Raw genomic sequence first — 16,076 nt, forward strand, 5'->3', positions numbered from 1 at the left:
ATGGTGCAACTAGAAAAGTACGGAAGTAGTATGTGATTGTAGTTTTACATTATTTGAAAAGTAAAATAAAAAAAAAGACATTACTAGCTGAACTTCTATTCATCACCCTGAAAAATACTTAAAATCTGCCAAATTACTATGTAAATGTACCATTATAACCTTGTTTGTTTTTACAACTCTCTCCCACCACCACCTAAAATCACTAACCACCAATCGCTACCTCCAATCTACCGACGATCACCACCGACGACAACAATGTCATCCAACGACGTAATTTTTTTTCCGGAAGGTGATTTTTTTAAACGAATTTCATGGGCTAACGTGTGGCCTAGACATTGCATCCATGGATACAACGTCCAAGACAAATGTTGTGTCCATGGATACGTGTGTCGTGAAAGTTATGTCTATGGACACAACGTGTGACTTGGACGTTGTGTTCATGGATGTAACGTCTAGGCCAATCATTGTGTGCATGGACACAACGTCCAGGCCACACGTTAACTCATGAAATTCGTTAAAAAAAAAATTTACTTTATCAAGAATTTTGTGCTGGTTGGAATTTTGTGTTCGTCGGTGTTGATTGTCGGTGGTGATGGCGAAAATGAGAGAGAATATGATTTAGATGAGGAGTTAAGTTGGAGTAAAAAATCAAAAAAAATATCTTAAGAGTATAATAGTACTTTTAGAGAGGAGTTGAGACAATTTTAAGTAATTTGGGGCGATAATGTTTAACCATCTTACTCGTGGACTCGTGGTAGTCGGTAGGAGACAAGGAGGGTTAAAAATGAAAATCGTGCATCTATATTTTTTGACATGAAAATGTGTGCATCCTAGAAGTACTCCATTAACTAAAATACTTCTATAATCTAGGATTGAAATTTAACCTGCTTTTAGATTAAACTTAGTCGTTTACTAAGAACTCTAAAGTCAATTTTTTTAGAATAAACTGTAGAAGTAAAATAATCTTCCACTAATCGAGAAACCTGCTAGGGTAATGCTTTACAGTTTACAGCCAGGATGGTTTAGAAAATCCAAGATTAGGTGAAACATACATGATTACTTGTAAACAAAGAAAATTAATAATTTAATTTTACATTGTAGTTAATTTAGTAAAATTTCACTTGTCATGTGATAATATAATGTTATGATACATATATTAGTGGCATTACAAATTTCCAACTTGATCCAAAGATCAAAAGGACATAAAAGTCCACCATCAATTATTAACCATGATGATTATTAGGTGTGGCTTGTTAAATTCTTATATCCTTTATTATCTATTATCTATTATCTATGTAACTATGAATATATCCAACAATATTTCATGTGATTATATTATAGTATTTCCTCTGTTTCAATTTAGTTGTGACACTTTCTATTTTAGAAAGTTTCAATTTAGTTGTGACATTTTCATTTTGGTTAATAACTTCTCTCTATTTCTCTTCTATTGTATGAGACCCTTTTATTTTCTTTCTCTATCTCTCTCCTCTCCAAAAATTGCCTAGGAATCCGTGATTTTAAAAGTGTCACAACTAAATTAAAACGGAAGAAATAGTATATTACAAAAATATATAAAGATTTGAGATTTCGTGCACCCTAACAAGATTACTCCAAGAACCTAATCAATATTCCACCAAGCAACTATTACTATAAGAAGTCATGTAGCTAGTGGGATTTGAAAACTTAAGATTACACTACAATCTAGGATAGAGACTAATATAATCAACGACTTAACATTAAAAATCTAATCTGAATTCAGAGTTTCAACCAGCAGTTGAATTACTTTTAAGGCTCTGTTTGGGAAAGCATTTCAGGTGACTTAAATGATTAGGTGCTACAATTTTAAGTCACCTTATATGATTAGTGATGTTTGGTGGAGGAACTTAAATAAAATTTAAGTCCAAAATTTGACTGAAATTGAGTTGGAATAAAATATAGCTTCTGAGATAAGGTGCTGAAATTTTATTATTATTATTATTTTCTTTTTATCTTTTTAAGCCTAAAAAGATATTTTCTTTTTATGTTTTTAAATTTAAAAAGATATTTCAGCTACAGTCATAAATAATATTACCAAACAGGTTATGTAATCAGCTAGCTTAACAGTTTCAGCACCTTAACAGTTTCAGCTGCTACCTAATCAGTTTCAGCCACCTTATCAGTTTCAGCTCCATTTCAGTCAGTTTTGCCAAACATAGCCTAAGTCAAGCTTCTTTCTTTCATTTGCACTACAGAAGCAAGTAGACTGAAGTAGTATTTCTTTAGAACATATTTTGTTCAACTTATTTTAACTATCTTATAATATATGTTAAGATTAGATAAAATCAGATAAGATAAGATCAACTAAGATCAGACAAGATAAGATAAAATAAGACAAAATAAGGACATGTTCTCTCCAGCTTATTTTCAGTTCAGTTCAATTTAATTCAGTTCAGCTCTTGACAATACTTTTGCTCTCACATATCACTATTCATTTTAGTTCAGTTCAGTTCAATTCATTTCAATTCATTTCAATTCAGTTGTTTTATGCCGAAAAGAACAAGCCCTAAGTTGAATCAAACAGACCCCGATAGAATAGAGGGTTAAAGGTATTGTATTACAGCGAGGATGGTTTTAAAACTCCACGATTAGGTGTAAACATACATGATTACTTGTAAACAATGAATAATAGTAAAAATTAAATCTTACATTGGAGTTAATTACGTACTCCAATTATCTATCTTAAGTAAACAATTGAAGTTTATCTTAATTAGCAGAAAAAGACAGATATAATTAAAAATTATCTCATCGATTAGCAAGTCCACATTTCATTCATCAATAACTTCACAGAGTATTCCATCGTTGGTATCATACTGTCATACAAAATCAAACACTTTAGTTTCCTTTGCAAATTCAAACATCGGTTTATTACAATGTTGGTCACTGCAACAGGTAATCTTACCACTTCTACTTAACTAATTTTGTAATCTTTCTTTCTTTTGATAATAATATTGTTCATTGTTATGATTTAACTAATTTAATTTTTATGCTTATAGTACATAGAAATTATATTGTTATTAGTTCCATTTACATTCTTTATATTTCCTCCGTTTCGTTTTAAATGCAACAAATATATATATTGTATTTCACAAATAATACCCATTTGTTGCATTTAAAACGAAATGGAGGAAGTATATTACATTCTTAGTTCTTAGTTCTTATAGTATTATCTCATATTATTAAGGTATTAAAATTAGTCATGCATGAAATATGTTAACACAAGTGTTTTACAAATTAAAATGAAAAAGATTAAGAATAATGGAGCATATATAGAGGGTTATGATTCTTGTAGCTAATATATGTGGGCTTACATTAAAGTGACGAAGAAGTACCAGATCTGCGAGCAGGTGGCAGTTTTGAGAAGAAAAAAATATTGATATATACCTTAACTTATTTATCTGGCGTTAGGATTAACCAAGTACAGGATCTCGCTAACAAATTGTTACTGAAACACGTTAAATTCTTGTGTCGATTGTTCTTTAATTCTTTGTTACTTTATTGCGTCCGTTAATTACAACAGAAAGAGATATAATAAAACTATCAAAACCACATGATCATTACCAAGGATGTCTTGGCCTAGTGGTTAAAATTGAGATGTTGTGAATAGGTCCGAAACCTCCTTCTCCTTTTTTGTACTGCCTTCGTGCTCATATGGATAAAAAAAAACCACATGATCATTGGCCACTATAAATCCCAAATCATATGCCTCATTAAAGGTAGCTTAAATATATCATCTTTATTTATTATTTCTCACTTCTACTTCAGAAGCTTATAATATTAGAATAATTAGGGTATGTAATGTTGTTAATTGTGCAGTTATGGCGCAAGTGATTATGTATGGATCATACACGATGTGGCTGATGATGCCATATTTAACGGAGGTATGGGATATGAGCATCATGCAAGCAGCTGCAGTTATCAACATATTTGATGGAGTAGTTGCCATTCTTCCACTCGGGTTGAAATTTATTATTGATTCAATTGGTAATTCCATGATGGCTGATTATTTGATGCTTTTGTGGTGTGGGATCTCTAGTACTTTGGTAAGTTTCTCCACTTTTCTTACCACATACTTCAATTTCCATTACAAAATAAGATGATAATAAGGGTTTCTTCCCTTAAAATTTTTTTGGGTATAATTGGTTATAAGAGATTGAAGTCTTGGACTAAAGTAACTTGAGTAATGAAGAGTTAGAATAATTGATGAGCATGACTTTTGGCTCTATTTGGTATTACTAGCTGAAAATGAGCTTAAACTAATAAGATAAAGTTGAAACTGATAAGGTGTTGGACCTGGTAAGGTAAATGATTAGTTTAACTGTTTGGCAAAATTTAGTTGATTAAGTTGATAAATTAATTTGGCAAATTGAGCTGTTGTCAAAATTTTGGAAAGATTTCCAAAATTTCAGTCACCTGATTTTGAAAAAGTATATTTTTTAGTGAAAGTATTGAGTCAGACCGTCTGACCCAACACTTTCCGTCGGACGAGCTGACTTTTTCAACTTCTTCTCCACTTCGACAGGCAATAGTTTTTATTTTAGGTGCTCTCCAAACACTACTAATCATTTTAGCTCTTGAAATATGTTAAAACCTTATCATTTAAGGTAGCTAAAATGCTTCCCCAAACGGAACCATATTCTCTATTTTACTTACTATTTCACCTTAGTTGTGAAACTCGTGTGGTGGTAATAAACGACCTTATTAAACATGAGGTTATGGGTTGAAACATTGATACTTAAATTTGATATATAGTAGCACAACAAGAATCCGCCTATTTAGCGTCTGACATTAGCGTCCGTCAGACAAAGCAGACGGTATATATGTCGACATACCGTCCGTCTTTTATGCAGACGATAACTAGCGTCTGTTTTAGCGCCCGTTTGCAAGACAAACGTCATTTACCGTCCGCTGTCCGTAGAGAAGAAGTGGTACATAAACTAGATAGATAGAATATTTGTGTTCATTCATTGTTGTGGTGATTGTTAGCGGTTCAACACCACCTTAGTATTCATCTCCCTAAATCATACACTCACTAACACACAGTATATATGTAGATATTGTTGTTTACTTTGACTATATGTCTATATATTGCATTGCAGGGTTTGTTGCTTGTAACATTGTCCACACCACCAATGCTTTCAAAGGTTACCGGTACATGTATCGAATACAAACTCAAGTGTATAGGTCATACACAAATAACACTTTTCTACACTGGTTTAGTTCTATTAGCCACAGCAATGGCTACTTGCCTTACATCACTAAGGCCATACATCTTTAAGCGCGCGAAAAGCATGGGAATCAAGAAACCGCAAGATATATGGATGGTAAGACAATCACTCGTGCAAAAGGGAGGCGAAGAAACACTCCTAGAACGACTTCAAGAAGCGAAATCACATGTCAATCCAAACGTTTTGAAGAATATAGCATATCAATGGCCTAGTGAGCTTTGGCTATATCGTTGCAATGGGGTATTTACTATGGTTCTTGTAGTCTTAGTATTTTGGGTAATGCCTTGGTCCTTAAGGCTTGGAATTCCAGTCATAATATTGTTAATGTCGACCTTGTTGTTTGTTGCCAAGCCATGGTACCATATCATTGGAGCGGAAGGGGTGTCAATCGAACCCTTTGAGATCTCGTTAATGATCAAAACCATTGCAAAATTTCTAATGTGTAAGTTTCCTATTTGGTCTACCTTTGTGATCGGAGGCCTTGTTTCTTCGGTTGGAAACACTTATTTCATGGAGCAAGCCGGACAAATGGATCCAAAGCTCGGACATTGGGAAGTCCCTACAGCCTTTTTCTTGTTATTCTATAAACTTGTAAACATGGTTTCTACTAAGATATGTCAAGGAATCATCTCCTCCAACTCGAACAAATCTAGATGGATTACCGCATTTTCACTAGGAATCTCCGTCATATGTTGTATGAATGCTGCATTAGTCGAGAAAACAAGGCTAGACGTGGTGAAGAGTCATGGTTTGATCGATAAGTCCGACGAGTTAGTTCCCCTAAGTATGTTTCTTATGCTACCACAATTTTTTCTCTTGGGAGTTTTTGATGGAGCTTACAATTGTTGTGTTTTCGAGTTCTTTCAAGAACAAACACCAAGGTCTTTAAAGAAGTACTTGAATAGCTTGATGCATTTTGTACTTGGATTAGGGATATTGTTCAATGTGTTATCGGTATATTTAGTAGGAAAAGTTAGTGGTAGAGGAGGAAGGCAAACTTGGTTTCAGCACAATCTTAACAGAAGTCGTCTGGACTACTATTATTGGATGCTAGCAGTGTTGAGTGCAATAAATCTTGCTTTCTATATGTTGGTAGTTTTATGTTGCTCCAAGTTTATAGAATCAGAGAAAACTGAACCTCAATCTCACTCGGAAATTGAGGAAGTTGAAGAACTAGAGTTCAGGCGTTTGGATTGGTTTGATTTGTTGCCATTACGTCAGTAATTATGTCTTTAACATCCTTTTTTTTAAGCAATATGTTGTAAAACATCGTAATAAAGATTAAAGATGTTATTTTCTTAGTTAAGAAATTTGTATTTGACACGTATTTCAATTTTCCTGACCCTGACTTGACATTAGGGGTTTACATATATATGCATGGAATTTATCGGGTTTTGTTGATATAGAAAAATGAACACCTTAAATGACAAATCAATGGAAGAGAAGTAGAATAAGGTAGACTATGAAAAAGGAGGCGACTTAACTCGAGATTGGAAGATTTCTTTTTTGGCTGGGTACATGAGGGATTTAAATAGCATCAATTCTCATTGATATGGTAGCATATTTGTATTCCATTGTTAAGTCCATTGAGCAGTGTCTAGATTTTAGATGGTAAACCATTCACCCAATTACCGAAGGTTTTAAAATAGATGTTTTATAATAGAGCGTTATTATACTAGACATTATTATCAACCAGACCACTACAAAGGCAAATATTAAATAGTATAGGTTATAAATAAAAGTAACTTTTACTATTGCATGCATATACATATACATAGAATTTGAAACAAAATTAAGTTATATATATATGGTGAATTGGTGATATATTTAGCAAATTATATAGTAACTACAATATATTATCTCACTATCTACGACACTCTTCACACTAAGTAGCAGTGTAACATACTTCCTCCATTTAGAAATAGTTGCACCATTTCTATTTTGTGCACTATTCACATCTTACACTTATATTGTCTTTGGTGATTTATATTTTAGAAAAAACATAGTCATGTGGGATCTTGTTAGATTTGTCTCGATGTAAATTTTTTTAATATCAACTTTTTATAATTTTTACTTATTGATAATTAAAGATATTAATGGTTGAAATCATGCATCGACATGCGTGAAAAGTAGAAACGGTGCAACTATTTCTAAACGGATGAAGTATTAAAGTAACATGCATATAGACATATAGTCACTATAGACAACATTAAGCTTGGTGATTAGCTAGGTATAGCTCCACCTGATTGATGACTCAAATTCAATCCATATTAACCTATAATATTCATGTGGTAAATAGTAAAATCTATCAGTGATGAATTGGAGATTTGCGTTTGACGGGGGTGTAATCCATCACCATTGGATCTTCGTTGTGCATGCTATTATCATCAATAGAGATACTTTGACCTTCACCGTTGTTCCTCGGAGTTCCTGTACTTCTCTTTGCCACATTCCTACTTGCTTCTACAAATTATAATATTAGAAATCATAAATAAATTTAATAAAATTTCTAATTGTTCATAGAATTTAACTTTAAAAAGTAAAAAAAAAAAAACAAAAAGATTGGTGAGAGACTTAAGTGACAGAAACTAAACCAATCAAATTTTGCAGCTAAAGACAATTATACTTCGTATGTCTAATGTTCGAATTTTGACTCTTATGTCTAAGAAAACCAAGTTTCTGTTTCGAAAAAAATTCAAGCACACATCACGTGCAAAAAATTCTAGTAGAATAATAAGCAAAGTGAATTGGTATTTTAAAAATTTACATCGATATAAATTTAGTAAAATCTCACATGATATATGTAATCTATTTGTATTTTTTGTCTGTCTCTCTTACTTTATAGTCAAAGTTATAATATATTGACCAAGTCACTCGCAAGTATAGAATAAAAAAATTATTAAGGCTATGTTTGGCAAAACTGACTGAAATGGAGCTGAAACTGATAAGGTGGCTGAAACTGATTAGGTAGCAGCTGAAACTGTTAAGGTGCTGAAACTGTTAAGCTAGCTGATTACATAACCTGTTTGGTAATATTATTTATGACTGTAGCTGAAATATCTTTTTAAATTTAAAAACATAAAAAGAAAATATCTTTTTAGGCTTAAAAAGATAAAAAGAAAATAATAATAATAATAAAATTTCAGCACCTTATCTCAGAAGCTATATTTTATTCCAACTCAATTTCAGTCAAATTTTGGACTTAAATTTTATTTAAGTTCCTCCACCAAACATCACTAATCATATAAGGTGACTTAAAATTGTAGCACCTAATCATTTAAGTCACCTGAAATGCTTTCCCAAACAGAGCCTAAGTATGATGATCTTGCTGGATTCATTTTACTGTAAATCATAATATCAACTTTTCATAAATTTAACTAATATGTAACTAAAAAACTTAATACTTGATGTATGTTCTAAATTGGAGATCATGAAATCACCAGAGGCAAAAAGGTCAAGTGTTGCTTAAAAAAGGCAGCGGTTAATGCAAAAATTGCAACCCTTAAATTAAGTTACCCACAAAAGCAGTCCTTTACTGGTGGGCTGTTGTATGAAGGGCTGGTGTTTTTGGGATAACCATAACCCTAAAATGCTATAAACTCTCTCCCTTTAATTCCAATTTTCTCGCATCTGCAAGCAGCCCTAAACTAAATCCCATTTCTCTCTTCTCCCTCCCTTTGATTGCAAACCAGTCAGCACATCATTTCTCTCATCTCATTCGGTTTTGAGAGATAATCATAGTCCTTACAACTCGTTTGGTAGTTGGTTATAAGTGGTGGTAATGGGAATAGATTTGTGTGTAAATTTGTGAGAAATATCATTGTCCATCTCCATGATAATGCTAATTTATCCTAAAGTGCGTGTCCAATTTCATTCTTGAATTTTCATTTTCATCCAATACCACCTTGTAGGTGGTAATGAGTGGTAATGAAAATTGTTTCCCCTTAGAGAAAAAAACTCAAGTTCAGGAGTGATATTGCTTGCCTTCGGAGAAAAAATGTCTCCCCATAGAGATTTTAAGAGTGCTTCCCTAATAAAATTACACTTAAAATTCATTCTCATCACCACAATTTATTAACGACTACCAAACAGGTCGTTAATGGATAAAAGGTTGCGATCTTGATTTCAAATCGCAGCCCTTCAGACTTATTAACGGTTATTATGCCAAGGATTGCGGTTAAAAAACGCAATCCTTAAGCTACTTTTAACCGCAACCCTTAGCTTTTTTTTCCTATAGTAAATATATATGATCACCGACCAACTAAAAGAATCAGATGGATGATAAATAAAGACTAATAAAAAGATCACATTTTGTTGATTATGTTTACAACGATTAGCGACCAAAAATGTCCAATGTTACAATAATTATTCCTTTTGTTCAAAACAAAAAACTCGATTCTTCTTCTGTCCATTAATTCCATACATAATTATAAAGGATATGTAATATTCTACTCATCCTTAGAGTTTGTTCTTTTCGGCATAAAGCAGTTGAACTGGAATGAAATAAACTGAAACGAATAGTGATATGTAAGAGTAAAAGTATTGTCGAGAGCTGAAATGAATTGAATTGAACTGAACTGAATTACACTGAAAATAAGTTGCGGAGAACATAACCTTGATTAACAAGCACGCACACACTCTCTCTCATATTCTCCATTTTTCTTAGATAGACAAACTCATATCCCCTTCTCTACTCAAGATATTAGTAAAGACATCATGTGAAGTAAACCTCTTACATAAAATTATATATGTATATGCAGTGACTAACTCTTTATAGAACGATGGGAGTAAAAACATTGGAAAATGTATATATATAATATTATATACAGAACACATGATAAATATATATGACTGAGTTACCTGTCTGAGGAGCAGAAATGAGGCAAACGACGAAGAGGGCGACGAGAATGAGATGCTTGCATGCTGGCATGGCCATCTTTTTAATATGGGGTTAGCCAAGTTATGGCTCTAATTAGCTTGTATTAGCTAGTTTATATAGACGGAAGAAGTTTCTGTGGAATATATAGTCTTAGAAGTACCTATAAGTTTTACGTCCATGTTGGAATATCCGATATGTTTTCTTTGACACCGTCGATAGTAGTGAGTATAGTGACTAATCCTCTCGCCTCATCTGCTCCAAGAGTAAAGGGCTCAGGGCTGGCCAAGAATTTCTTTCTATTTCCAAAGGTTGAGGATCGAACTCCCGATCAATTAGTCAAGGGACAAAATGAGCAACCACTATGCCAAGACCACTTGACTAAGGACGTGTATGGCACAAGCTTTTTAAGTAGTTTTTAGTGTCTTGACTAGGTCAAAACACTAATTAAGAAAAATAGTCGTGTTTGGTAAGTTAGTGGTGCAAGTAGCTTTTAGTGTTACAAGTAGTGTTTTAGTAGTGTTTGTGAAAATTGATATCTTATACCAACCACTAACAGCTGCCAACTACTTGGACATCAATATCTTATACAGCTACTTGGACAGCTAACAGCTATACACCAACCACTAATAGCTGCTAGCACAACTAATAGCTACTATAACAGCTAAAAACTACTACCACAACTATTATTGCCGAACACGCCCTAAATAGCCCGTATATAACATACATTAACGGACTATCGGTTATTTTTATTGATCTAGACATATTTGACGGTTGGAAAATTGATTCTTTTTCATGTTTCCCTTATAGGCACTCTTGTAGGCACGACACAAGAAGTCAAGAAGGTCCGCTTCAAAGAGCATGCATCTTTGTAACAAATTGGGAACGAGGAGACACCACTTTGACAGTTTGACATTAGCATAGGTGTCACATTTTTTTTAATATACTTACAAGAAATACATTATAAATCAATATGTGTTCCGAGTTCTGACACTTTTCTATAAAAAAGTTGAGGAAATTTTTACTATATAAATATTTATGTAAGAGTTTGTCTTGTAAGAAACCGTCAATTTTAAAATATAATTAGGGAATGATAAGCCCAATAGTAACTAGGTTACTTTCTTTCGGTGACTAAATTAATCCATTTGGTTACTAAGTTTACTTTTATATTAAAATTAGACCGTTTTTCTTAATAATTTTTGCTCATGTAATTGTTTGTTTGGAAATGGAGGCCCTCAACTCTCATTTTGTATCCCACTTATTCCATTATACTCCTCCTTAACAGATATTAAATATTTACACGCTATACATGCAAAAGTGAATAGAAAGTTAAAGTGCGTATTTAAATTTATGCAATTTATTGTTTTTAACTTAAAAAAAGGAATTGGCCACGTTCTTTCGTTATAAATTTTTTTTGATAAAGATGTGTTAATTGTTTTTTATTTGAGTGAATTTTTTTAATTAAAAGTGGATATCAAGTCCTCCCTTCTTCCTTTATTTCAAAGCTAAGAGATGTATATTATTAACAAATTGGCATTAAAATTCCCGATTTCTTCTCCATCTTCCATCAAACAAACAACCTCTAAATGTTTACTTGATGGGTAATACTTCAAAATTGTTAATTTTCATACGTCAAATAATTTATGGACATAAACAGACACCACAAAATATATATTTAAAAGGTTATGTTCCAATAATGAATGATGTAAGAGAGTGCAAGAAACAATTTATTAAAAAGCGTGTTTGACAACGTACACACGCCACTTGACAACATGAGTGATCCTGTATGAGCGCAATCAAGAAGAAATTCTTCTTACCATGGGGTTTCCGAAAGGGGCCCTAAAAAACATATGGGACCACATCAGGATATTTTCCATGGGCCATAAACATGGTAAAAGATTCATTTCACCAGTGGGCCTTAGTGGTGGGCCTCCCAAACATTGGGTGTTGTCGAGTGTTCTTTTATTTCTCAGGAAACAAAGCATACAAGTTTGATCAAGATAGGTGTTCTATTATCTTAGTTAAGGCCCAAATCATTCATATGATATGGCCTTTTTGCATCTAATCACCATTGAGACAAACCTTCATGCCCTAAACAACTAAACGTGGCATGAGATTACTCCACTAATTATCAAGATTATCACAATTTTAATCACATATATATGACTAGTACTAGTATTTAAGCTAAACAACCGACATAATAAAGCAAAGGTCACGTGACTTACGTCTAAGGCAACGTCCTTAATTCGTTCTCCTCAAAGATTCACATGGTGATGCATGGAGAGCTTTCCCCATTCTTTTCTGCCTAGTCCAGAGACAGGACCGTTTAATAGGGCATATAAAGTGATTAATAGTAGAGGCCCCGTTTTTAAAAGAGTTAAAAGGTCATAAATTAAGTATTTTTTAGCCGTTCAAATTTGATAAGTGACATTTATGTCACTTCTAGGAGTAGTTTTTACATTGTTTTCATAGTTATTTTCATAAACGTCTACCTATTTTAGTCTTTATTTCTTCTTTTTATATTTTGTAGCTTAATTGGAGTAATTAGTTATTTTTACTAGCTTTTAGCTCTTAATTTCATAATTTATATATTTCTAATTTATAGATTGTTTAGTTTAATTTTCTAATTTTCTTTCTTTTAGTTATTATTATTTGTACACGTCTCGTTTCTCCCTCCATGTTTAATTGTGCTTGTAGGTGAGCTTGTTGGAGCTATGATGTACAATTTGGAAATATCATATACAAGGCATATCATACACCACATTATTCCATATCCTACACCACACCATGACTTAACCTACACCACACCATTCCTTAAACTACACCACAAGCCACCATCTCCCCCAATACATCACACCAATCCACCACCATCTTCCCTACTCCAAAGTCCAAACACCGCAGCATCACCATCACCATGGCCTGCAACACCGCCTACTCCACCTCCGCAATCTGTCCCAGGCAAACGGAGCGGGCGCTCCTCTGTAAAACGGAGCGGGCGCTCCGTTTGAATTTTCCCTAAAACAGTGAAATTCCAGAATGTATGAGCGACCCATGAGCGACCATGGAGCGGGCGCTCATCAATCTCACCCATTTACTAACAGCACGTGATGTGGTCTTACCTGGCATCCTAAGATTACTTCGTACGCGATGAATTAACGGCAGAGATTAATCACAGAGAAGCAAATTGATTTCGAAAATCAATGGCCGTTTATTCCCGTTGATGATGAATTGATGATGATGATGGACGGTTGATAATGATGGCGATGAAGATCGACGGCCATGGACATTGATGGTGATGATGCGGCGAAATCGCGAAGAAGACGAAGTCTGATGGTTTTAGTTTTGGGTTTTTTCACTTTTCTATTTTGGACTTCCTTTTTCCTTTAATTTCTTTTTCTTCCTTTCTTTTCTCCCTTGTACTTCACGTGTTTTCCATGTTCTCTCTTTTTCTTTTTCTTTTTTTTACTTCCTCTTTTTACTCCTTTTCTTTAACTTCTCCTTTTTATTTTTTTCCCCTTTTTCTTATTTTCTATTTTAATTTTAGTAGGAGTATAAATACTTTGAACCCACATTTTGTGGGGGAGTTTTTCTTATTAGCCTAGTTTTATTATTCTCACCACTTTTAGGTTTTAGGGTTTTAAGGAGGTTTAACCTCCATAGTTTAGTTTAGGGAGAAAAGGGAGAAAACTCAAAGAAAGATGGAAGATTGTAGATTCAAGGGTGACATTTGTATCGAAACTTTCAACCATTAATCAATGAGCATTTCTTACTCTTTCTCCTCTTTTATTGTTTTATTTTCATTGTTTTTCTTAGATTAGTTGTTCTTGATTAGTTTAATTATTTATGATTTATTTTATTTAGTTTAATGTTAGATTAATGATTATTATCATGTTATTAAAGTTTAATTTCTCTAAATTCCTCATTTTTGTATTTATGGAGTAGTTTGTTGGTTAGGGTTTGGGTGAAAACCCAACCATGATTGAATTGGGCATTTGAGATTGGATTTAGAGATTTGCGTGATTAAATTATTGCTTGTTTAGCTCTTTCATCTATGTTGCATTCTCTTTGATCACTTGAATGTCGTATTAGATGGAGTTGATTGATTTAGGTTGGCATGAGAGTGTGACCTATTGATTTCTATTATTGACTTGGGTTACTTTGAACCTCGGGATATGTTAGTAATGGATGAGAGTCCTTATTTGATGTCTTTGAGGATTTCTCCGCCTATGAGAGTAGGATGAGAGTTGTGTGTTGGGTCAATAGCTAATTCAAGTAGTGTTCATGTATTATCTCTATGTTTGATATTCTTATGTCCTATTTCATGATTAGTTGGTGTTTAATCCCATCTCCTAACTTTAGTTATCTTTGATATTTAGCTTTTTCGTAGTTCTTAGTTGGTTATTGACAATTTCCGACTTGATTCCGGCCTAGCTTATTGTTTTATCAATACATTTTGGTGTTCCTTAGTCCCTGTGGATTTCGACCCTTACTTATCACTTTACCTAGTTTAGTGATTTAGTTAGGTTTTGTTTGATTTTAGGAGGCTAGTAACGACCTAGTTTTTCCTTTGTCAAAATGGCGCCGTTGCCGGGGACTTCGGCTAACATTGATTTGTGTTGATTAGATGAGTCTAGGCTATTTGTGAATATTTCTCTTTTATTTTTCTATTTGATTTCATTTTCTTTTCTTAAAAAAAAATTCGAAAAATGGCAATCTTTTCCCTTCCCCAATATGAATATGAAGTATTTTGGAGGTACTATTGGAGGCTTGGAGATTCTCTTGGTTGTGACCATTGTTTTGAAAAATGGGAAATATGTGATGTGATGTTTGAGGGTCTAAATGAAGAAACTAGAAAGATGGTTGAGTCTATGTCTAATGGTGATTTCCATGCTCAATCTTTGGATGAGGCTTGGAGTCTATTTGAATGGTTGGCTAGAGATACATATGAATGGGAAATGTCAATGAATGCTAATCAAAATCTTGAAAATTTCTCTAGTTATGAACCCGAGACTTGTGTTTCTCCCCCATCTTCCTTTCATTTGGATGAATTTGCTAATGTTGCCCATGCATCCTATGAATTGTCTTCAAACCCTTGCATAAATTCTTATGATCAATCCTATGCTCCCCATGATGAATCTCATATGCTTGACTATGAACCCCTTCCCCAATTTGATTCTCAAAATGCTCCCCTAACCATTGTTGATCCCCTTTTGCAATTAGAAATTGATTTGAAATTGCTTAGGGAAAAATGGGGATGTAACGATGACATTCTTAATTTGATTATGTTGATTCGAGGGATGTTGAAAACGAAAATCAATTGGGAAAGAGTAGCATAGAGCTTGAAGATGATTTTGAAGTTTTGATGAATAATGGAAGTATTTTGAGGACCTCATTAATGGAAGAAGTTTCCCCTCTTAAGTCTTGTGATGTGAGTGAAGTGGTTTGTGAAAACCTTGTTTCTATCCCTTCTCCTCATATTCCATTTGCAAGAAGGATTGACATTATTCCCTCTAGTCCCATTTTATATCCATTCACATGTATCAAAACTCCAAATCTAGATGAGCTTCTTGCCTCTTTTGACCTTCAAGTTCCCAATCCATTCATTATTGAGGAAAAGAGTGAGCTTGCCACCAAAAAAGATTTTGTTGAGGAGAGTTCCATTTTATTCTTCTTTTATTTTGATTCTTCTTTTCTTTTTCTTTGTTTTCCTTTTGATCCTTCTTGTTTTTGGCATACTTTTCCTCTTTTGCATCAAGTTGCACTATATCTTGTGCATGCTTTTTATTTAACTATTGCATATGCTATGTTAATGGAAATGTGTGCTAGTGCATTTGACAAACTCTTGCGATCTTTGAATTGCTATTTACTAGAAAGGTCAAGCTTAGGACCTTAAATAAGCCTTTCTCGGGAAGTAACCCGTGGTTTATTGCTTTCAT

The 16,076-nt window shown here is 33.5% G+C and overlaps 1 protein-coding gene across 1 annotated transcript; it reads left to right on the top strand.

The window, feature by feature from the left end:
- The first annotated feature begins 2,706 nt into the window (after positions 1-2,706).
- LOC104895489 (protein NRT1/ PTR FAMILY 5.5) lies at positions 2,707-6,665 on the top strand. The gene is made up of 3 exons (XM_010682012.4): positions 2,707-2,928; positions 3,853-4,079; positions 5,136-6,665. The coding sequence occupies exons 1-3, from the start codon at positions 2,910-2,912 to the stop codon at positions 6,486-6,488; spliced, it is 1,599 nt and encodes a 532-aa protein (XP_010680314.1). The 5' UTR covers positions 2,707-2,909; the 3' UTR covers positions 6,489-6,665.
- Positions 6,666-16,076: the final 9,411 nt, after the last annotated feature.

The sequence above is a fragment of the Beta vulgaris genome, chromosome 6 (genome assembly GCF_026745355.1).
Source record: "Beta vulgaris subsp. vulgaris cultivar EL10 chromosome 6, EL10.2, whole genome shotgun sequence".
Classification (NCBI taxonomy): Eukaryota; Viridiplantae; Streptophyta; class Magnoliopsida; order Caryophyllales; family Amaranthaceae; genus Beta; species Beta vulgaris.

Excerpts from the sequence above, each read along its gene's own strand:
- LOC104895489 (XM_010682012.4), top strand. Across the intron at positions 4,080-5,135 it reads GTGGGATCTCTAGTACTTTG|GGTTTGTTGCTTGTAACATT; the intron begins GTAAGTTTCTCC and ends ATTGCATTGCAG.